This window comes from Onychomys torridus, chromosome 4 (genome assembly GCF_903995425.1).
Source record: "Onychomys torridus chromosome 4, mOncTor1.1, whole genome shotgun sequence".
NCBI lineage: Eukaryota > Metazoa > Chordata > Mammalia > Rodentia > Cricetidae > Onychomys > Onychomys torridus.
Window position 1 is genome coordinate 12,530,885 of NC_050446.1, and position 22,747 is coordinate 12,553,631.

Genomic DNA, 22,747 nt, shown 5'->3' on the forward strand with positions numbered 1-22,747 from the left:
TATGGTGAGACTATCAGACCCTGTGTGGAAGACTCTGGACTATGTAAAGTGAAAAAGTCAGCTGAGGAGAAGCATGCAAGTATCCCTCATTATCTTCTGGCAGTATATGTAATATAACCAACTATTTCAAGCACCAGCTGTCTTGAATTCCCTCTGATGGCAGATGCTATCTTGACCAGTGAGCTAAAATAAACCCCCTTTCACTAATCCTATGGACAGGGTGTTTTATCTAAGCAAAGGGAGAAGAAATTCAAACAGGGACTGACAGGCTCTGTATTAGCCAGGCTTCTCTGTTTTCTCCACTAGGAATTCCCCTGCATGCATTCACCATTAAACATAGAAAATAGGAAGCATACCAGCAGCTTGTTTGTGAGCCCACACCTGTGCTCTGCTCAGCTTCAATGGTGAATCAGTGACTTCCAAACCCCCTATCAACAGCAGCTTCAATTTAGGATGGTTGCTGGTATGGTGTTCCCTCAAAGAAACAATCTGCTTGTCATCAACACTCAAAGCGTATATGGGAAGAGAAGGGAAATTTGGGAAAATTCATGGTGGTGACACTCTCATAGTAATGAGCATAACCTCCATTACTATGAGTTCTATGGCTCTGAATACAAAAGGGAATTCTTCCATAGGAATCTTCCAATCTGTGATATGCAGGTAATTCACTCTGACTTTGCTATACCAGGTCTCTGAGACCTATAACAGACAGAGCCCTGAGCACACCCAGCCCAGGCCAAGTTCTCCCCCATGCTCCAGCCCATGGGCAGGAATCTATAGAAACATTTCAGAGGCTAGGCTGAAGACCCTGAGATGGGCTGGTCCTACTCCCTAGTACTTTGTTGCTTAAAGTTTGCCTGAAATGTCAAGTTCCAGTTAGGCAGGAGATGTCTGTTCCCAAAGCTCCTAAAGTCTTTGGGTCTATGACAGGGCATGAAGGTTATACCCCTGAGGAATTCTGGTTCTTGGAGTCACTACAAGTAGGACATTTCTGTGTTGTAAGTATGTGAGCCAGAAGGGCCTATGCCCTGCTAGTAGAATAGCAGCAGAGACAGCAGAGCATTAGAGAGAAGAGAGTCCAGGCTTAAGTACACTGTTAGAAGCCAGACTCAGGGGACTTAAAAGCTCATGAGTGCTAGCTTCCAACCTCAAGCACTGGACAACAGTCAAACATTCACCCACCCCTATCCACCATCCCTCCCTGCCTCACATTCCTGTCTTCTGAGAGGAAGGGCAGGTCATCCTGTGCCTGTAGAACAGCCACCAGGACAAATAATGTGACACTAACTAGCAGGCTCTTCATCTTCAGGCTCTGTCCTCTAGACAAGGCAGGTCACTTGGGTGACATGGTGAGACTGTACTGGTTCCTCAAGAAATGCCCTTTGTGGCCACCAATGGCACGATCACACCCCTCCTAGACAAATCTATGTCCGTCTTGGGGATGCAGACACTGTGTTGAGATCTGGTGATCATTCTGTACCAACTGCAGTTGATCTCAACTTCTTTTCCTATCACTTGTCGTCCCATGTGCCTGCAACCCTGGGCTTTCCACCTCTTGATGGTGCCTTTCATCATTAACATAATGACAATTTGCCCTAAAGACATAGTACCCTAAAAGGTCTGTACTGTCCAAGTTTGCTACATATACAGAACCCACCACACTGGGTAAGTGAGGAGGCCAGGGAGGTCCCTGGTTTCCACCTGCTCTGACTCCACACCAGCACTTACTCACTAGTCATCTTTGGCCTCCTTGACTCTTGTCTCGAAGCTGACTTCTCTCCCACTGGTGCTGAGAAAATGACTGGGCTACTTTACTGTACAGAAGCCTGCCAGTTCCCTTTTATTCCAGAAGCTGCACACTAACAGACCACCAGTTCTACTGCTTCTAGGGGGCCCTGCTTAGGATGTAAGTAGGGAAACATTTGATGTTTCTAGTTGACAGGACCTAGTTGATAGCTCAGGAGCTCCTTGACCTTGACTGCTCTGAGAGGGAAAGACTCCAAAGCAACATTAGAGACCACATTCACTGGAACAGCTTCTCTTTGTTTGTCATGAAGCTGTGCTCTCTTACAGCATTTCTTACTCTACAGTGTCTTGTCCCTCTTCTTTCTCTACTTTACCCATCAACTAAATATATCCACTCAAGTACATTCCAAGTTCCTGAGGAGTCAGCATTGACTCTTGTGCTTCACCTTTTATTCCAGAAATAATCAAGGCTTTAACCACATAAAGCAGTCAAAAAAACCTGTGACCACTAAAGGAAGTTTCTCCACTGGGATCAGGGTCAACAGAGGGAACTGGGTCTTCTGTTGTGTTGACCATCTTAGGACCTTATGATAGGACATATGTAAACCATGTACTCCCATAGCATAACTCAGGTTCCTTTCATACATTCTGGCCTGATGTGAGACCCATAGGACTCATCAAAGCCTGATGTGAACCCTTAGATGTGCAACCATCTTAAAACAGTAAAGCTTCTAATCAACCAAATGTTTTCACTACCTTGTCATGTTGACTCATGGCAAGCTCTCAAGGATCCCTTTGAACAAGTAGCAAGAGTCACACATGGAGACAAGAGACCCCATATGGGCCCAAAGCCCATAACTGAGATGCCTTGTTTTTGTCACAGCCCAGCTCTCTCTCCAGCACAAAATCTGTTTTGTCCCTGCACATCCTACTATGCTGAGACCAATCTGACACCAGCTCTACAGAGAGGTTCCACTTCTAAAGGTACTTTTGTGTCTCTGTATATCAAGCCTGGATAGCTTTAAGAATCAATAAATAATATTAATGAGCACTTTATGACAAGCCCTGGGCTGTGCTGAGGAACTGCCATAATCCAGTTCTGTAAGCTGCTGCTGAGCAGGAAGCTGACAATTTGGTTGTGAGAACTTGGTGCCAGTGCTCTTTAGGACCAGAGATTAGTGAACAGCCTGGAGTTTCTGCACCCAGAGTGTCAAGGACTTTGTGTACTTTGTCCTGCTGACTGCACCATAGATACCTTCCACATCATTTCTTAGATCAATGATATCAGCACTTATGTCAGTGGTTTGTGTAGTGTTTCCCTTAGCAAAATCATGAAGATCCACATGCAGACGATTGACAAATGAGGTCTGCAGTCATGAGTCTTGCATGCAATATGAAGGGTAGCTCTTGCAGTCTACAATTGCTTCCCATCATCTACCTGACTTTCCCTGTATCCCAGTTGACTGAATTCTACCAAATTCTGCAACTGTGCTCATAGATATTTCTTATGTTAGTGATGAAAGGCACCATCAGGAGGTGGAAGGCCCAGCGTTTGCAGGCAACCATGAGAGGACAGGTGGTAGGAAAAGAAATTGAGGTCTACTTATAGTAGGTGCTCTCAAGAGTCAATAGAACAGGGGGTTGTGGTCAGCCCTGGGTAGGCATTGTTGGCAGGACAGAAAGGGCAAGTTTCCTGGACCATGTTGTTCTCCCATTCTAAGGCATCCCCCTTCATTCCTCCTCTTTCTGGTGGCAGGTTCTGCAGGGGTCTCCAGCTCCACAGTTTTAGCCTCTATTACTTCTAGTCATGTCCCTCACTACCCTTGAATTTTAACCTCAGCTTGGTCACCCATTCTCTGTCCCGCTAATTCCTAGGTACCTCACTGGAAAGGACAGAGTCTGGATTTTACTCAGCATTAGCATAGTTTTTTATAGTCCCTCAAACAGCACCAGGTAGAAGGTGAACTGGCTAGGACTGAGGAGTGTCTTCATTAGCCTTCTACTGCTGTGGTAATACAGAAGTGGAAAAGGTTTCTTTAGTTCACAGTTAACAGTCCATCATTCTGGAAAGTCAGGAAAAGAGCTCAAGACAGGGATCTGGAGGTAGAAATAGATGCTGAGGCCATGTAGGAGTATTGTTTACTCATTTGCTCCTTACGGATTGCTCACCCTGATTTCTTATAGTACCAAGGACCACCAACTAAGGAGTGGTACTGCCTACAGTGAGCTAGACCCTTCCACATCAACCACCAATTAAGAAAATATACCACAGGCTTTTCTACAGGCCAGTTTTAAAGAGCATTTTCTCAATTGAAGTTCCCTCCTCCCAAATGGCTCTAGCTCATTTCAAGTTGACATCAAATTAGCTATGACAAGACACATCTGAAACTCCTGGGGAATAGTCTGAAATGAATATCTATAACACCTGGAAGATCACCTGCATTGTGTGTAATAGAGATTGTTTTTTAAACATAATTATTTTAATCTTTTTAAATTTATTTATTTTATATGTAGAAGTCTTTTTCCTACAAGTATGTATGTGCTCTACATGGTTGCCAGGTAGAGGAGGGGGTCATAAAAAGAAATCAGATCCCCTGGAACTGGAGTAACAGTCAGTTATGAGCCACCCTATATGTACTGTGAACAGAGCTCAGGTCTTATGCAAGAGCTATATGTGTTCTTAACCAATGAGCTATCTCTCCAGTCTCTCATTTATTGTTTGAGAAGCTGTGTTTCCATAACTATGAATACTCAGCTATAGAATAAATTCAGTGTGAAGCGTAAATGGGTCAGTACAAGAGGGTGGGCTGTTGTTGAAGTGGCCAGTGATCAACCATTTTGGTCCTCTTGCAGTTTTTAAAGATAGCACCTGCCCCAATTGTCACAGCACCCACTTCTGGTACCTACATCCCTCTTTTCTGTGTTTCCAGTAACAAACTCTGGTGAAATCCAGATGTGCTGTGAATTACTACAGTTTATTAAGTCTGTTCCTGATTGGATAAAAGCAGCCTAGAGTGGTAGTCAGAAGGTAGAGGCAGGAAGATCAGGAGTCCGTTTCCAGCCCAAGATTTATACTGTTTTAGACTAGCCTCAGCTACATCAGATTCTGTCTTTAAGAAAAGACAAAAAACAATTATTTAAACAAATGAAGTAAAAAAAATCCATGTCATGTCATTTAGTCAGTGCTGGGAAGTCATTTGACAAGATCCTGGGTAAAAACTGTTGGAAGAAGAGTCTCTCCCTATGTTGATGAACAGCTTCTACAAAAGATGTGTAACCTGTGTCATTCCTACTGTGCAACATTGCACTTGCTGCAGCTTCTAGGGCAAGTGAAGGAATGGGATCCTATGTGGGGATGGCATGATAGTCTCTGTGGAAGGATCCAGGAAGTATAAAACAAAACCAGAACTGATAAGTGAGTTGACCAATGTCCCCAACCTGACACAAAGCTGAAAGTACTCAGTTTCTAATACAAGAAACACACACAAAGGAATAGGTAAATCTTCACAATTTTCAATAAAATTGAAACATTGAGGTAATTTTCAATAAAATAATTAGTAAAGTAAATTTAAGAACACATCACAAATAGTATTTACTATGATTGACTTGACTTCATTCCTGGAATATATGAATGGTTCAACATATTCAAATAAAAAATTTCAATAAAGCAAATAAATGGATGTAGTGACTGAAATGGCATGATTAGATCTGACTCAGAAAAGCACTCTGACAAAGTCAGCTACCCCTTTATGGTATCTGCCCACAAGAAAGTAGTAACAGAAGGAGCAAATCCACATAAAGAAAGCTATGCTCAAAACTACAGCCAAACATTATCACTAAAGCCAGCATAATAAGGCTGTCCATATTCTTCACCCTTACTCAGTAAACAGCTTGAATCTTAGCTAGTCATTAAGATATGAAAAATAGATAAAAAGGGATACAAATAGTAAAGAAAGATGTCAAAAGATCAGTATTTGCTGATGGTATGATCCTCTGTGTAAGATACTTGGGAAATTCTAAGAACTAATAAACAGTTCCATAAAATTATCAGGTTACAAAATAAAGGCAAAACCCAGTAACTTTTCTATGTATTGTATCACTATGTACAATAGTAAACACATGGATAACAAAGTCAGGGGAAATTCCCATTCTCAACAGTTTAAAAAATAATCAACTTAACATGTTGGAACTAACCTACAAAACAAGTGAAAGAATTTTAAAATAAAAAAATTAAGTTAAAATTGATTGATTAAAGAAGACATTACAGTACAGAAACATCTCCCATGCTCACAGGTGAACAGAATTAATACTGTGAAAGTTTCTACATTATATAATAGAGTCTACAAAATCATCACAATCCACATCAAATGCCAATCCTCACAGAAAGACAAAATGTAATTGTAAAATTTATATGGAAGCATGAAAGACACCAAATAGCCAAAGCAATTCTGAGTAAAGGGAACAATGTCAGAGGTGTCATCACTCTAGATTCTAAGTTGCAATACAATAACCAAAACATTGTGGTACTGGCAGCAAACAGAAAGATAGACCACAGGGAAAGAATTAGAGGATTTAGGAAAAGAGCCACACCTTTTGACCCTCTGATTGACAATTATGTTAAAAACATGTACTGGGTGAATGAAAGCCTCCTCAACAGATGTTGATGGAGACTGAAGGTCATGTCCAAGAATGGAGCTGGGTCTCCACCTAACTCAGTCAAAAATCCATTCAAAAGGAGTCAAAGATCTTAATGTGGGACCTGAAACTCTGAAATTGATAGAGAAAGTAAAGCCTTCTGGCAACTACAATCTCTTGAGTAGGCTCAGTATTAGCAACATACAGAGACATGGCTCTTTTAAGAGATCCTGCCACTGAGCACTTGACTGGGACTTATGAGCAGTGGAAGGTACCCGACTCAGTGACAGGAGACTAGGTAGAAACACTTAATGCACAAGAAACTTCCCAAGAGTTGGAGCAGTAAACCCAGCACCTGCCTGTACCCACTAGCAAGAGCCTAGGCTCTCAGGAAACTTAGCATAGGGGAACCAGCCACCAATGAACCATGTGATAAGCTGAGCCATGCAGCTAGCAGTTTAAAACTTGGCTCATGAGGTCAGAGAGGCTTCAGACACCCAGAAAGTCAGATCCAGACCAACAAAAACCTCAGAACAGATATTATATGCTTAAAGATGTGCATAGATTCTGAAGAAAGAGAAAATGGCATAGACAGTCATAGAAAAAAATAGTTTAAAAATAATAAAGTAAAATCATTAAAGAAAAAATAAAGTCATATAAAAAATAAGCCACATAAAAATGGGAAATACATATCTGGATACTGTATGGTGCTCTATTGATTTTGAATATTTTAAATGCTAATAAACAAAAAACAACAGCTGATGAGATTAGATTATGGAAACTGCCAAATTAAACCAATCTATGTACTTTAAAAATGTTTTAACTTCAAAATGGAAGTCAGAAAATATGTTGCATTGGGGAAGAGATCATGCCTTTGTTTCCACAGAAGACAAAAAGTTATGTTTCTCTTCAAAATGAAGAAAGAACAAATTTTATTGAGAAAGAACTCCTAAAAATCTTGGTTAAAGACATGAAAAAAGAAACCAAGAAAGACTACAGGACAAATGGCATGTATGCTGATCCCTCTACTATGGGAACAACTCTGAGACTGGATAAGACATGATAAATATTATTATCTACAGAGTCCTCATGACTTATTATTACATGTCATCCTTTCATATGGCATGGATAGAGGTTTGGCTATACAGTCCAAATAAATTCATAAAGCTAACAGGTGCCTTTTACCTGTTCAAACATAAAACAAAAAAAAAATCTTTAACTGACATACTGTACATCCCATACTTGTGTTAATGCAGATATATATGTTACCTTTAAAAGTTTATGTGTTTTGGGGGGAAAAAGGGACTGGATATCAATAAAGACAAGTTGCCCAGGTTATCTAGCTCTTAGAATGCCTAGATTGCAGTTTTCTCAAATCTCTGCATCCAGAACAATATTAAAGCTGCTAGCTGAGATGGTCCAGCCCCACAGACTATCCAGCCAAGACTTCAAATAAGCTCTACACTTTCCCATCACATGGAGAATAAACAAAAAAATACAGCTATTATCTTGACTATTACCTCAATTTTCTCAGGGTTCCCTAAAGCTGCCATCACCCCCAGACAACAGGAAGTAGTCTAAAGAACACAACACCCATATTCCCAAGAGGTGGGGTGGGTAGTTTATGGTCATTCAGTGGGTTGTAGATTTTTGTCATTGTTTAGGGGGTAGGTTCCAATTTATTATTGGTCATGGTCAGGAGAAAAAGCTGAACAAAAGAGATTACATTCAGGGGTCTCTTTCTGAATGGAAAAGATGGAAATTATAGTATAGAAATGATGGGATAAAGTGTAGATTGTTGAGTCTAATTTTGAGCTACCACAAGTTTGAAATAATTTACATGGGCATGGATTTTTATACAAATTTAAGTTTATTCTTGTAGAAAACACTCTATATATTTTTCTACTCTTAAGATATTTTCAGTCTCTCTATTCAGACTGAGGAGTCAATGAAATCATATAAAGGAAGTCAAGAAACCCAAGAAAAACAATCAAACAGGAGGAGACAGTTTAAGACATGAAAAATTGAAATGGAAGCAATAAAGAAAACACAAACTGAGAGAATTCAGGAAAAGGAAAATCTGAGTAAACAAACAGAAACTACAGAGGCAAGCATAGCCAACAGCATACAAGAAATGGAGGAGAGAATCTTAGGTGTTGAGGATATGATAGAGGAAATAGATTCATTGGTCAAAGAAAATGATAAATTTGGCAAATTTTTAACACATAACATGCAGGAAATCTGGAACACCATAAAAAGACCAAACCTAAGAATAATAGAGATAGAAGAAGGAGAAGAATTCCATCTCAAAGGCACAGAAAATATATTCAACAAAATTATAGAAGAAAATTTTCCCAACCTAAAGAAAGATATGCCTATGTAGGTACAAGAAGCGAACAGAACACCAAATACACTGGACTACAAACAAAAGTCCTATTATCATATAATAGTTAAAACATTAAACATATAGAATAAAGAAAGAACATTAAGAACAGTAAAGGAAAAAGGTCAGGTAACATATAAAGGCAGACCTTTCAGAATTACACCTGACTTCTCAATGGAAACTATGAAAACCAGGAGGTCCTAGACAGACATTCTGCAGATACTAAGAAAGTATGGATGCCAGCCCAGACTACTATACCCAGAAAATCTTTCAATCATTGTAGTTGGAGAAAACAAGAAATTTCATGACAAAACCAGATTAAATAACATTACATATCCAGAAATCCAGCCCTACAGAAAGTACTAGAAGGAAGACTCCAACCCAAGGAAGCTAGCTGAAACCACCAAAACACAGGCAATAGGTAACTTCACATCAACAAATCCCAAAGAAGGGAAACACACACACACACACACACACACACACACACACACACACACTACCAACAAAAAATAATATGAATTAACAAACACTGGTCACTAATATCCCTTAATATCAGTGGACTCAATTCACCTATAAAATGATACAGGCCAACAGAATGGATATGAAAATAGGATCCATCCTTCTGCTGCATACAAGATACACACCTCAACTTCAAAGACAGACATTACCTCAGAGTAAAGGGTTGGGAAAAAACTTTTCAATCAAATGGACCTAAGTAACAAGCTGGTGGAGCTATTCTAATATCTAACAAGATGGACTTCAAATTAAAATCAATCAAAAGAAATGAAGAGGAAGTCTCTTTTCATTTCATATTCATCACAGAAAAAATTCATGAAGAGGAAGTCTCAATTCTGAATATTTATGCTCCAAATACAAGGGCACCTATATTTGTAAAAGAAACATTACTAAAGCTCAAATCATACATTAATAGTGAGAGACTTCAACCCCCTGTATCTTATCAGACCACCATGGCTTAAAGCTAGAATTCAGCAACAACACAAATGCAGAAAGCCTACAAACCCATGGAAACTGAACAATGCTCAACTAAATCACCACTGGGTCAAGGAAGAAATAAAGAAAGAAATTAAAGACTTTCTAGAATTTAAAGAAAATGAAGGCACAACATACCCAAACTTATGGGACACTATGGAGGCAGTGCCAAGAGGAAAGTTCATAGCACTAATTGCCCATATAAAGAAGTTGAAGAAATCTCACACTAGTGATTTAACAGCACACCTGAAAGTTCTAGAACAAACAGAAGTAAACTCACCCAGGAGGAATAGAAGACAGGAAATAATCAAATTGAAGGCTGAAATCAATAAGATACAAACAAAGAACAATACAAAGAATCAATGAAACAAAGACTTGGTTCTTTAAGAAAATCAACAAGATAGACAAACCCTTATTCAAACTAACCAAAAAGCAGAGAGAGAATATCCAAATTAACAAAATCAACACTTAGAAAATCCAGAGAATCATTAAGTCATACTTCAAAACACTGTACTCCAGAAAAAAATTGAAAAATACAAACGAAATGGATAATTTTTTGGATAGGTACCACATATCAAAATTAAATCAAGATCAGTTAAACAATTTAAATAGACTTATAACCCATAAGAAAATAGAAGCAATCATCAAAAGTCTCCCAACCAAAAAAGCCCAGGACCAGATGATTTCAGGGCAGAATTATATAAGAATTTCAAAGAAGAGCTAATACTATTACTCCTGAAATTGTTTCAAACAATAAAAAAGGAAGAAACATTGCCAAACTCTTTTCACAAGGCTACAGTTACCCTGATGCCCGAAACACATAAAGATGAAACTAGGAAAGAGAATTACAGACCAATCTCCCTCATGAACATTGATTCAAAAAATAGTAACAAACCAAATCCAAGAACACATCAAAAGAAATATCATCCACCATGATCAGGCTTCATCTCAGGGATGCAGGGATGGTTCAACATATGAAAATCTGTCAATGTTATCTACCATATAAACAAACTTAAAAAAAAAAACCCACATGATCATCTCATTGGATACTGGAAAAGCCTTTGACAAAAATCCAACAACCCTTTATGATAAAGGTCTTGAAGAGTTCAGGAATACAAGAAACATAAATATTAAACATAATAAAGGCAATATACAGCAAACCAATGCCAACATCAAACTAAATGGAGAGAAACTCAAAGTGATTCTACTAAAATCAGAACAAGACAAGGCTTTCCACTCTCTCCATACCTAGTCAATATAGTACTCAAAGTTTTAGCTAGACCAATAAGACAACAAAAAGAGATCAAGGGCATACAAATTGGAAAGGAGGAAGTCAAACTTTTGCTATTTGTAGATGATATGATAGTCTATGTAAGTGACCCCAAAAATTCTACCAGGGAACTCCTACAACTTATAAACACACTCAGTAATGTGGCAGGATACAAGATTAACTCAAAAAAATCAGTAGCCCTCCAATATACAAATGATAAATGGGCCAAGAAAGAAATTAGAGAAACATCACACTTTAAAATAGCCACAAACAGCATAAAATATCTTGGGGTAAATCTAACAAAGCAAGTGAAAGACATGTATGACAAGAACTTTAAATCTTTGAAGAAAGAAGTTGAAGAAGATATCAGAAAATGGAAAGATCTCCCATGATCATGGATAGGTAGAATCAACATAGTAAAAATAACAATCTTATCAAAAGCAATCTACAGATTCAATACAATACCCATCAAAATCCCAGTACAATTCTTCACAGACCTTGAACAAACAATAATCAACTTCATATGGAAATACAAAAAACCCAGGATAACCAAAACAATCTTACACAATAAAGGAACTTCCAAAGGCATCCCCATCCCTGACTTCAAGCTCTACTATAGAGCTATAATAATAAAATCAGCTTGGTATTGGCATAATAATAGAACAGTGACCAATGGAATCAAACTGAAGACCCTGACATTCACCCATACACCTCCAAACACCCGATTTTTGACAAAGAAGCCAAAATTGTACAATGGAGAAAAGAAAGCATCTTCAGCAAATGGTGCTGGCATAACTGGATACCTACATGTAGAAGATTGCAAATAGATCCATGTCTATTGCCATGCACAAAACTTAAGTCCAAATGGATCAAAGATCTCAACATAAATTCAATTACACTGAACCTCATAGAAGAGAAAATGGGAAATATCCTTGAATGCATTGGCACAGGAGACCACTTTCTAAATATAACATCAGTAGCACAGACTCCAAGAGCAGCAATCAATAAATGGAACTTCTTGAAACTGAGAAGCTCTGTAAGGTGAAGGACACTGTCAATAAGACAAAAAGGCAGCATACAGAGTGGGAAAAAATCTTTACCAACCCCACATCAGATAGAGGACTGATCTCTAAACTATATAAAGAACTTAGAAACTAAACAGCAAAATATCAAATAATCCAATAAAAAATGGACTACAGAGCTAAACAGAAATTTCTCAACAGAAGAATCTCAAATGGTTGAAAGACATTTAAGGAAATATTCAATATCCTTAGTCTCAGGGAAATGCAAATCAAAATGACTCTGAGATACCATCTTACACCTGTCAGAGTGGCTAAGATAAAAAATACAGATGACAACTTAAGCTGGAGAGGATGTGGAGAAAGGGGGACACTCCTCCACTGCTGTTGGGAATGCAATCTTGTACAGCCACTCTGAAAATCAGTATGGTGGTATCTCAGAAAATTGAGAATCCACCTACCTCAAGACCCAGCTATACCACTACTAGGCATATACCCAAAAGTTGCTCAACCACACCACAAGAATATTTGCTCAACCATATTCATAGCAGCATTATTTGTAATAGCCGGAAGTTGGAAACAACCTAGATGTCCTTCAACAGAAGAATGGATAAATAAAATGTGGTGCATAGACACAATGGAGAATTATGCAGTGGTTAAAAAAAATGTCATCATGAAATTTTCAGGCAAATGAATGGAACTAGAAAAACTCATCCTGAGTGAAGTAAGCCAGACCCAGAAAGACAAATATGGTATGTACTCACTCATAAGTCAATGTTTGAAGCAAAGCAAAGGATAACTGGGCTACAGTCCACAACCCCAGAGAAGCTAGGTAAAGAGGAAGACACTAAGAAGGACACACATAGATCACCCCAGGAAGGGGAAAATGTTAAGATCTCCTGGACAAACTGAGAGGGGGAAATAGAGGGGATGGGATGGGTGGGAATGGAATGTGGAAACATAGGGGAAAGACAGGGAGGGAGAGCAATGAAAGATATATCTTGACAGAGTGTACCATTACAGGAATGGGGAGAAATCTGCTGCTAGGGAAAATTCCAGGAACTCACAAGATTGTATCCAGCTAAGAATCATAGCAATGATGAAGAGTGTTCTTGAAATAGCCTTCCCCTGCACTCAGATTGGTGTCTACCCTAATTGTCATCATAGAACCTACATCCAGTGAGTTATGGAAGCAGATGCAGAGACCCACAGCCAAGCACTTGGCCAAGATCCTGGAGTTCAGTTGAAGAGAGGGAGGAAGGATTATAAGAGAAAGGGGGGGGGGTCAGAATCATGATGGGAAAAACCATAGAAATAGCTGACCCAAGCTAATGGGAGCTCATGGACTCTGGGCTGACAGCTGGGGAGCCTGCATGGGACTGAACTAGGCTCTCTAGATGTGGGTTAAAGTTGTGTGGCTTGATGTGTTTGGGGGTTCCCTGGCATTGGGACTATGACTTAACATGGGTACACAAACTGGCTTTTTAGATCCAATTCTCTATGGTGCAATGCCTTACTCAGTCTTGATGCAGAAGGCAGGGGTAGGTCTAGCCCCAGCATGGTATAGCAGCCTGTGTTGACTACTCAAGGGAGGCTTCACTCTCTATGAGGAGGGGATGAGGGTGGGACAGGTGTAGGTGGGGGAAGTGAGAGAAGAGGGAGGGGGAATGGGTTGGTATGTAAAAGGAAAGAAAATCTTCTTTTTAATAAAAAATTATTTGAAAAAGAAGTGGTTAGTTAAAGTGTTATGAGTCTATCAGTGATGAGTGGAAATAAAACTACCTTATTTTCCTTTGGCCAAAAAAAGATGTTTTTGTATATTGATACAAATTTAAGTTTATTTTTGTTATATGATATATATGTACAATTATACACACATATGCTTTTGTTTAAGGTATTGTACCTATGCAACTGATTTGACAATGTAGTATAAAGTTCTAGTCTTTGAGAGTTATTATTATAAGCTATTTAGGATAATTAAAAAATATATTTCAGTAGTTAACCATCTAGCAATCAAATTTGTGTCCATGTTAGGTATATTTTCAAGGTCAAACATGAGATATGTTTTAGATAGACAGATAGTCTTCAAATACTTCAGACACATGCAGAATATGGAATTTAAGATATTTTAATAACATAAAGATTTTTATGATAGTGAGACGCATCTGCTCCTGTCCGCACCAATATATAAATATATAAAAAGGATGATGGGCATTGAAGAACCTCCATATGGATTTTGCTTTCAATGTAACAGAGCCAACCATTTAGACAAGAAACTGCCCTTGTCTCAACTGTTCATAGTCTTCTGTCCAAATTAGATGAGCAAGACACAAAAGAAGACAACTGCCAAACTTTTCCAAGACAAGGTAGGACAGTCCTACAAAATTCTTGCATCACAAGAATGTCTGTCAGATATTCTAGTCTTATAGGCTGAAGATGAATGTCCCAACATTGCAGAGGAACCTTGGGTTGACTGTCCAGATAGCCACCAGTTTCTGTCATTTCTGTAGTTTTGGGAGTTGCTTGATCTGTGCTTTCTGTTTCCTCAAGTAATATTATATCCTTCTCAGGTCTTTAATAGGGTTGTAGACTAGATAATTATAGTTGCAGTTTTCATTGTTATCAAATTCAGAAAATAAACTTACATAAGAGATGTAAAGTTTATAAGGTTGAGAAGCATAAAAGCTTAAGTTATTTATCTAACAACATGTTTTAAATCCAAAAAGATACTTTTAGGATGGCAATATAAGTTATAATAGAAAATAGTTTGCCTATAAATTTTGGTCTCTCTAAGATAGGATAGATAATACAGTACTTTCTCCAAATTTACAAAATACAAGAGGACTGCATGTTGTAAATTTAATTCTACCCAATAATTATTCTTATTGTATATAGTTTTAATGTTAGAGCTAAAAATCTTTCCTTTTTATGTAGACAAATAGATGAACATGTTGGGAGATATTTGTAAACTATGTGAAATTATTGCTGTGATTGTTTTAATAAAGACCTGAACAGCCAATAGTAGGCAAGAGATAAAGGTCAGACTTCTGGGCAGAGAGAAGAAACAGAAAGAGATAATCAAGGTGCAGGGGAGACACCAGGAGACATGAAGAAGAAATAGGAGGTGGAAAATGAAAAAGATAATGCCACATGATAGAATGTAAATTAATAGAAATGGGTTAGTTTAAGTTATAAGATCTAGTTAGGAACAAGCCTAAGCTATTCACCAAGCTTTCATAATTAATAATAATAAGTTTCCACATCATTATTTGTGAGCTGGTGGCCCAAAGAAAACTCTGACAGCAATGAAACATTCCATTATGGAAAGGATTTTAGGAGGCCCACAAAACTCACAAGAAAAACCTTGTGATGGTGGCACATGCTTTTAAACCCAGCACTCAGGAGGCAGAGCCAGGTGGATCTCTGTGAGTTCCTCGAGGCCAGCCTGGTCTACAAAGCAAGTTCCAGGAAAGGCGCAAAGCTATGCAGAGAAACCCTGTCTCAAAAAAATTAAAATTAAAATTAAAATAAAAAAAAAACACTCACAAGAAGTGTACACAATTCATGACCCTTCCCTGTCACCAAGGTTATATTAATAGTAAGTAATTGCTAGGAAAGAGGAAACTCTGGTGGAACTGCCTAGAGCCAGTGGAAGTAGATCAAACTATTCAACTTCTAGGAGATGAAGCTTTTCATAATGCAGTATGCTGAGTCCCTCACACTCTGCAAAATAGCCTGTCGTTCACTGTCCTAAAAAATTCAATGGGCAACATTGCACAGGTTCCAGGAAATAATCTGGAGGCACCTACATGAGTCAAGTGGTGAGGCAGACTTCCCAAAAATGCCAAGACAGAAAGATTTGGGTGACTAAATTGTGCTAGAAACACAGATTTAAATGCATGAAACGTGGGTGGAAACATGGATTAAAACTTATTGAAACAAAAATCCAATGAAAAATCAACTGTATTAGACAAATACTAAGTTTTGGGTTGTTTGTTTTGAGATACGGTCTCTCTATGTAGTCCTGGCTGTCCTGGAACTCCCCATGTAGACAAGTCTAGTCTCAAATTCACAGAGATATGATTCCTTTTCCCAAATGCTGGGTTGAGCACCACTCTACCAGGCTCAAACACTAAATTTTTAAAGCATATCTACTTCAGTGCAGTCAAATCTACTTTTCACATAAGATTTTTCACCCTATGCTTTGATACCATAAAACAAACTTTTTATCCCTAGTTCAGTAAAATATGTCCACTTCTTCTTTTATATTTTTTACATGGAGGACTTTGACCTTTCCAAAATATACCTGGATCTCAAATAGCAGAGACACACACAGTGTTCACCAGATTTATACTTTTCTTGCTATCTCTTCACTCCAACTTTTTGAGGGTTTTATGCCAAGTCCAGATGACCAGGTCCAGGCAGACAGGGGCAGCAGGAGAGGACAACAGGTGAGGGTGGGAGTTGGGCTGAGGGTTAGTGATTATGCTTATTTAACAGCAAAGGGCAGCTTCTCAGGGATAACAATGTTGCACACTCATCCTCCAGGAATACATGTACAACTAAGATTGGCAATGACTTTTATCATTCAAAGTACTGGTCAATCCCTCCATTACTAACCAGAGTTCTGTACCCAGGTCTGCCTTGCTTGAGGTGTGATGAGGGAGGGTCCTGCAATCTTCCTCCCTCCACCCCTGCCACTGCTAGGTCCCTCACAAGATTCCATGAAGTTTCCTCAATGGAGCAAGAACTCTGTAGGGACCTGCAGACATCTGTAAACCTGATGCCATCACCAGTCCTGCCCACCCTGGTGGCTCCTCAAATTCTCCTGCCCCATGTCAGAAATCTTCTGAAGCTATTTGGCATTGGCTGCACATCACTTGAACTTCTAAGATATTACATAGCTCTAAGGATTGTTGGGTGTCATGTTACTTGGTGTCTGGTATCTGTTAATTCCAATATCTCGACAAACTTTTGAACTAAGAAGGTTTGCCACATAAAAGCTAAACCCAGACAAAAATGCTAAACTCTTTATTGGATTTGGATGGGCAAAGATAGGGGTTGAAAGCTAAAGCAGGATGGTGGTCCAGTGGGGAGTAACAATCAAGGAAGGAGTAAATCTCAGGTCGGGGAAATGCAACTCAGTAGAGTGTGGTCCAGGGAGAAAGTAGTCCAGTCAGGTCACTGCCATGTACAAGTGGTAAAGACAGCTCAGCATTTGTGGTCCTGGTGGGCTGTGACAGAAAGAGAAACACAAGTGAGAGAACTCTCCTCTTACCATAGGAGTAGCAGTCAGAGAGTAGCTACTTAGGAGGCAGGTGTCTATTAGAGGTTTTCCTTCCATCAAGCCTCTGGGAGGTCACTGTGAAAACACATGGGCCCCAGAACAGTTCTGAATTCCTTGACATTATAGATCTCTAATTGTGTTTAGTGGGTACCTAGAGAAAGTGGAGATCATGATATGGGAAGGACTCTGGGGAAAGACAGGGCAGGTTTCTTGGGCATAGTACTTGAGGACACCTCTTGAGGTGGTCACTGCTTCCTGGCTAAACATGGTCCCTCCTGAGTGAGAGGATGGGAGCAAGGCCAAGGAACAGATAGAACCTTCAACCCTGGAACTGAGGAATCTGGGTTCTCTCAGGGTTCCTTAGAGTATCACTTACCACGGTCATGTTTGGGAACACAATGTGCTGTAAAAGAAAGAAAAAAATGAATGTAAGAAAGTATCAAGGTGAAGACCCAGAGTACACCTGTCCCTTGGATGGCCTCATGATTAAGATCACAAGAAGAGCTCTGCTAATGAAGGAGGGCACATGGTTACACAAGAGTTGCAGCAGCATGGGTGACATAGAGGGTACATGGGCAGGGGCAGAGCAGAGTATCCTCTCACCCCTCTGCTGAGGCACAATAATGTTTTCTTGGAGAAGTCCTTTGTGCTGCGAGAATGTCTTAAATTCTTCCAGGGCCTCCATATTTTCTCTGGGGCACTTCCCTGTGGGTAGAGGCAAAATGAACGAAGACATGACTGCACAGCTCTGCAGGGAACCAGTGACACAAAGACAGGAATACTGTCCAGCATTAGGGCCTTCAACCTGGAGTAGATGGGAGCAAGAGGGGAGGAGCCCTCAGAGTGAACATGGAGGTAGGATATGGGTAGATGACTTGTCCACAGGAAATGGGTATCACTGACACATAAGGATACTATATGACCAAGAATATAGGTGACATCCTGAAAAGCCAAGCAATGTCACACTCTAACCAGGAAGGACCCTGTGTTTCAGGGTCACTAGTATGCATCCTGTCCCTGGGGTGCATTGCCCATAAAAATTCCCTTTAGGACACAAACTTTCAAGGAGGCATGCCTTCTATGAAACCTGAGACCCAAGCAAGTGACATGTAGTAAGTCACTGGCTGGATCTAATCTCCTATTGGTCAGTGCTCAAGACCACATCTGCTCATGGAAGTTCTGCACAGACCACAACTTCCCACTTCAGAGCATGCACATTGACCACAGAGTACCTTAACCAGAGCTGCTAGAGGAATACCCAGGGGGCTTTTAATTCCCATTGCCAGGATGTAGATGTTACACATTCAAATAGCTAATGGTAGTAGAGAGCATGGGTAGGAGGTAGTATCCCTGGGGTCCCTCACCAATCAGATGTCCTGAAAGGAATTTTTTCTCATACAAAAGAGTTTCTATGTATATGATGTAGTGGTCCTTCACTGGCAGCTCATAGATGTAGAGGAGCTTATGGCCGGAAACTGCAGATTAAAGAGAAATGAATATGTAGCATCTTTTTCAAAGACAACATTCAGAGAACACTAAGGAATAGTCTAGAATGTTTCAGCAATAACCTATGAGCACCCAGCAAGATGGCTCCAGACCTTGCAGTGGGTCAATCACAAGACAGAAGTTCCTCTTAGAAAGGTGTCATCCCCAGCTGTGCACCATGGGTGTCAGGGAAGATGGAAGTTGTGCCTGACTTGTCCCCTAGAAGCTACCCTGTCCTGCTTCCTAAATCCTAAGCTTCAGTCTGCATGTCTGACAGTGGACAGAGGCATGGGCTCTTCTCTGGACTAGCCTGTGATCTCTAAAGCCACCTGGAAATTAACTGGGTGGGTCTTCCTGAAAAGTAAGCAGGGCAGGGATGCTGCAACCCCAGGAGCTTGCTTGCAAGGGATAATCACATGCAGCCAGGGGAACCTTATTGGCTAATGACTTGACATGATCTAGAATTGCCTGGGTTTTATTCCACTGGCCATGACAGTGGAAATATTATGCTAATTTATTGTGGAAGAAACATCTTAATTGTGGGCAGGAGGTCCTGGACTGTGTAAATGGTGAAGCCATCTGAGCACTAGCATGAATGCATTCATTCTCTCTTCTGACTATGGGCATAATATCAGCAGCTGCCTCATGCTCCAGCTGCCAGGAATGTTCAACTATCGTAGACTGTACCTTGAAATAAACTTTGAACTAAAGTAAACCCTTTCTCTGTTAAGCAGTATTGATTAGAGTGGTTTTTTTTTTTTTTTAACAGCAACAACAGAAAAAAACTGAGATAAAGACTCACAGGAGCTGTATTGACCAGGCTCCTCTGTTTTCTTCATATGCATTGCTGTCTTAATGCACTGGCCCTCATACCTGGAAAACAAGAAAACAACCCATAGTCTATTTCAGAACACAAGCCTGTGTTCTACTGAGTTCACCTGCTTCATCATCCTTAGAACAATGTGCCCTGAAATGCCATATCAACCTCTCCAAGTTGTATAAATCTAAGACTGTGGCTCCCTCTAATGAAGGGGCTTTTCTATCATCAATATCCCAACACAGTAAAGGAAGGGATAGAAAGCTGAAAAGACACACGGGGGATACTCACATGACCGTGGTCTTGACCTCCAAAATTCCTTGTTCAAGATATGACAGTATATAAGGGAACAGAACCAGAGGTTTCTCCAGCTTTGACATGTTCCCATTACTCACTGTAGCCTTCTCAAACCAGACACCTGCAATCTGGGGCAGACAGAGTCCTGAGCCCACAAGTCTCCCCCAGGTTCCCATATCTGAACACATATCTCAGAACCCAAGATGCAGCCTCCAAGTTAGTGATATTCCACCCTTCAAACCCTTGTTCCTTAAAATTATATTAGAACTACTGATTGGTGGCAAACTAGAAGCTGGTGTCCATCTCCAAAGGCTCCAAACACCTTGGAGTCTAGGAAACAACACACAAGAGGTTCTAACAAATGAGACTTTCTGGTTCTGGGTGTCCCTGCTCTAGGATCCTTTTTGCTCCAACTCTGTGGCTCAGGAGCCCATGTGTGCTGGAGAACAGCAGTCTCTGCTCAGACTCAGGGGACTTGAACACTCATGAGTGCTATCTCCAGTCCTCAGACACTGGCCAGCAGTCAAGCCTTCCACATACACCTGTTCCACCATCCCTCATTGCCTTACTTTCTTTTCTTCTGAGAGGAAGGGCAGGTCATCCTGTGCCTGTAGGACAGCCACCAGGACAAACAGTGTGACAGTCAGGAGCAGGCTCTTCATCTCCAGGCTCTGTGCTCTCAGACAAGGCAGGTCACTAAGGTGATTCTATGAGGCTTTGCTGGCTCCTCAGAGGATGCCCTTTATGGCCACAGTGACACTAGCCACACCCTTCCTGGCCATCTGTCATGGCCAAATACATGTCCATCATGGGAGTGTATATTGTTGGTGTTGGGTAATATGGTGGTAATTTACTGAAGATAAAAGACACAATGCCTTGCAATGTCTGCACCATCCAAAGGTGTTACTCCTGAAGTACCAGGAGAATACAAGCGACTCAGGAGCTTGGTAGGGACACAGCCCACACTCTGAGCCAATCATGTAGGGATAAGTTCATTCCTTTGCTATACCTAGCCCTGCTCTGCCCCTTTGGACATCATGGCTGCCCCGGCCACCTTCTCTGGAAGGTGACATTCCTGTGTCTCTTGACTACAAAGGGACTAGGATACTTCTCCACACGAAGTCCTGATGATTTACAGAGCCCACACTGCATTGTAGGATCTGATCTCTCTGCTGCTCATGCCTGGCAGGCATGTATGTAGACTCTGGGTCTCCTGAAATAGCACCTCTTCTGAGAGGCTCCTAGCCACACTCAAGCCTACTGTCACCTGAATTGCTACATTCTGTCCCCAGGGACAGCTGTGCTTCTAACTCTCAAGTGTCTCACTCCTTCTTCCTCACCTCTACCCATCCTCCTCTTCCCCTGCTGCATCCTAAGCTCCCGAGGAGTAATGCCTTGATGCCCGTGCTTCACAATGTTACCCAGAAGCTGGATATCTCTAGCTGCATGTCAGGGATCATGATTAAGTATTCACTAGGGGTATGTCAGTGTTTCAACTGTGTACACCCAGGGACATCAACTTTAACAAAGAATATCGGGTCCTCTGCTGGGTTGGTCATCTGAGGGTCTGCTGAAAGGACTGGTGGAGCCCCAGCCCACCCTGTACAGGTGAAGCCCCTCCCACACCTTGTGCCTGTGATAGCTTCTTAGGTCTGACACAGGCAGTTGAGAGCCAGTGTGTGTACAACTGCATCAACTTTCTCAGACAAGAGTCCCCACCACACTAAAATTAACACTCTCATTTGTCTGAACACTGACAGGCCACCAAGGTGACCACAAGCCTAGGTCCCTTTGGTTCAAAGGGGCAAGAAGGGCACAAGGTGGCCAGGGCCCCCTGCATCCAGAGTCCATGGCTGAGCTTCCCTGGCTGCCCTCTCTAATGACTCAGCCCAGATCCCTCCCCAGCAAGAACTCTGCCTCCTTCCTCCCCATCCTGCACTACTTAGCCTTCAATGTTCTTTTCTGAGACTCAGCTGGCCCAGGCTCTGGACACAGGTGCTGGTCACACAATGGCATCTTTGTGCCTCTGTGGACCTAGTTTGGATGGCCCCACATATTTATGAACAATATTAATGAGCACTCTCTGACAAGCCATGGCTCTTGTTGAGGTGCTCATAAGACCTAAGCCTGATCCCAGCATTCAAGGTGCTACTGAGCAGGAAGTCTGTCATCCCAAGGGCAGGAAAGATGAAGCCTGTGCTCTTTAGAAGCAAAGAATAATGAGAAGGTTTAAGTTTCAACATCTGGGGTCCCAGGAACTTTTCTGTTTGTTATCCTGTTGATTGAAATAAAATAGGTTATACTTCACTATGTGTGATCACTGAGGAAGGCATTTACAGCAATGGTGTATATAATTTCATCCTTTTAAAATGGGAAAGGATAACTACAGGTGATTGACAAATCATGAGTATGATGGGAAGCCTCTGCACTCCTACCACCTACCTATCATCCCTGTGTCTCATGAACTGAATATTGCCAACTGTGCTCATAAAGAATGTCTTAGTTGTGGTTCCTATTGCTATGGTAAGACACCATAACCAAGGCAGCTCTTATATAGGAAAATATTTAATTGGGGCTAGCTTGTAGTTCAGAGGTTTAGTCCATTATCATTATGTCAAGTGGCATGCAGGCAGACATGGTCCTAGAGAATGAGCTAAGAGTTCTACATGTTGATCCACATACAGCAGAGGGAGTCTATGTCCCACACTGGGCATAGCTTGAACAAAGGAGACCTCAAAGCCCACCCCCCACAATGACACACTTTCTTCAACAAGGCCACACTTACTCCAACAAAGCCACATCTCCTAAAAGTGCTATT

At 40.8% G+C, this 22,747-nt stretch overlaps 1 protein-coding gene across 1 annotated transcript in view; it reads right to left on the reverse strand.

Annotated features, from left to right (window-relative positions):
• LOC118581411 (vomeronasal secretory protein 2-like) overlaps positions 1–20,591 on the reverse strand; it is a 32,180-nt gene extending 11,589 nt beyond the window's left edge. Inside the window, exons 1-6 of the mRNA XM_036183506.1 lie at positions 20,499–20,591; positions 19,924–20,057; positions 19,618–19,688; positions 18,695–18,805; positions 17,934–18,035; positions 17,707–17,733 (exon numbers count right to left, since the gene is read on the reverse strand). Coding sequence (XP_036039399.1) covers positions 17,707–17,733; positions 17,934–18,035; positions 18,695–18,805; positions 19,618–19,688; positions 19,924–20,057; positions 20,499–20,591 — 538 coding nt within the window. The remainder of the gene's footprint in view (positions 1–17,706; positions 17,734–17,933; positions 18,036–18,694; positions 18,806–19,617; positions 19,689–19,923; positions 20,058–20,498) is intronic.
• Positions 20,592–22,747: the final 2,156 nt, after the last annotated feature.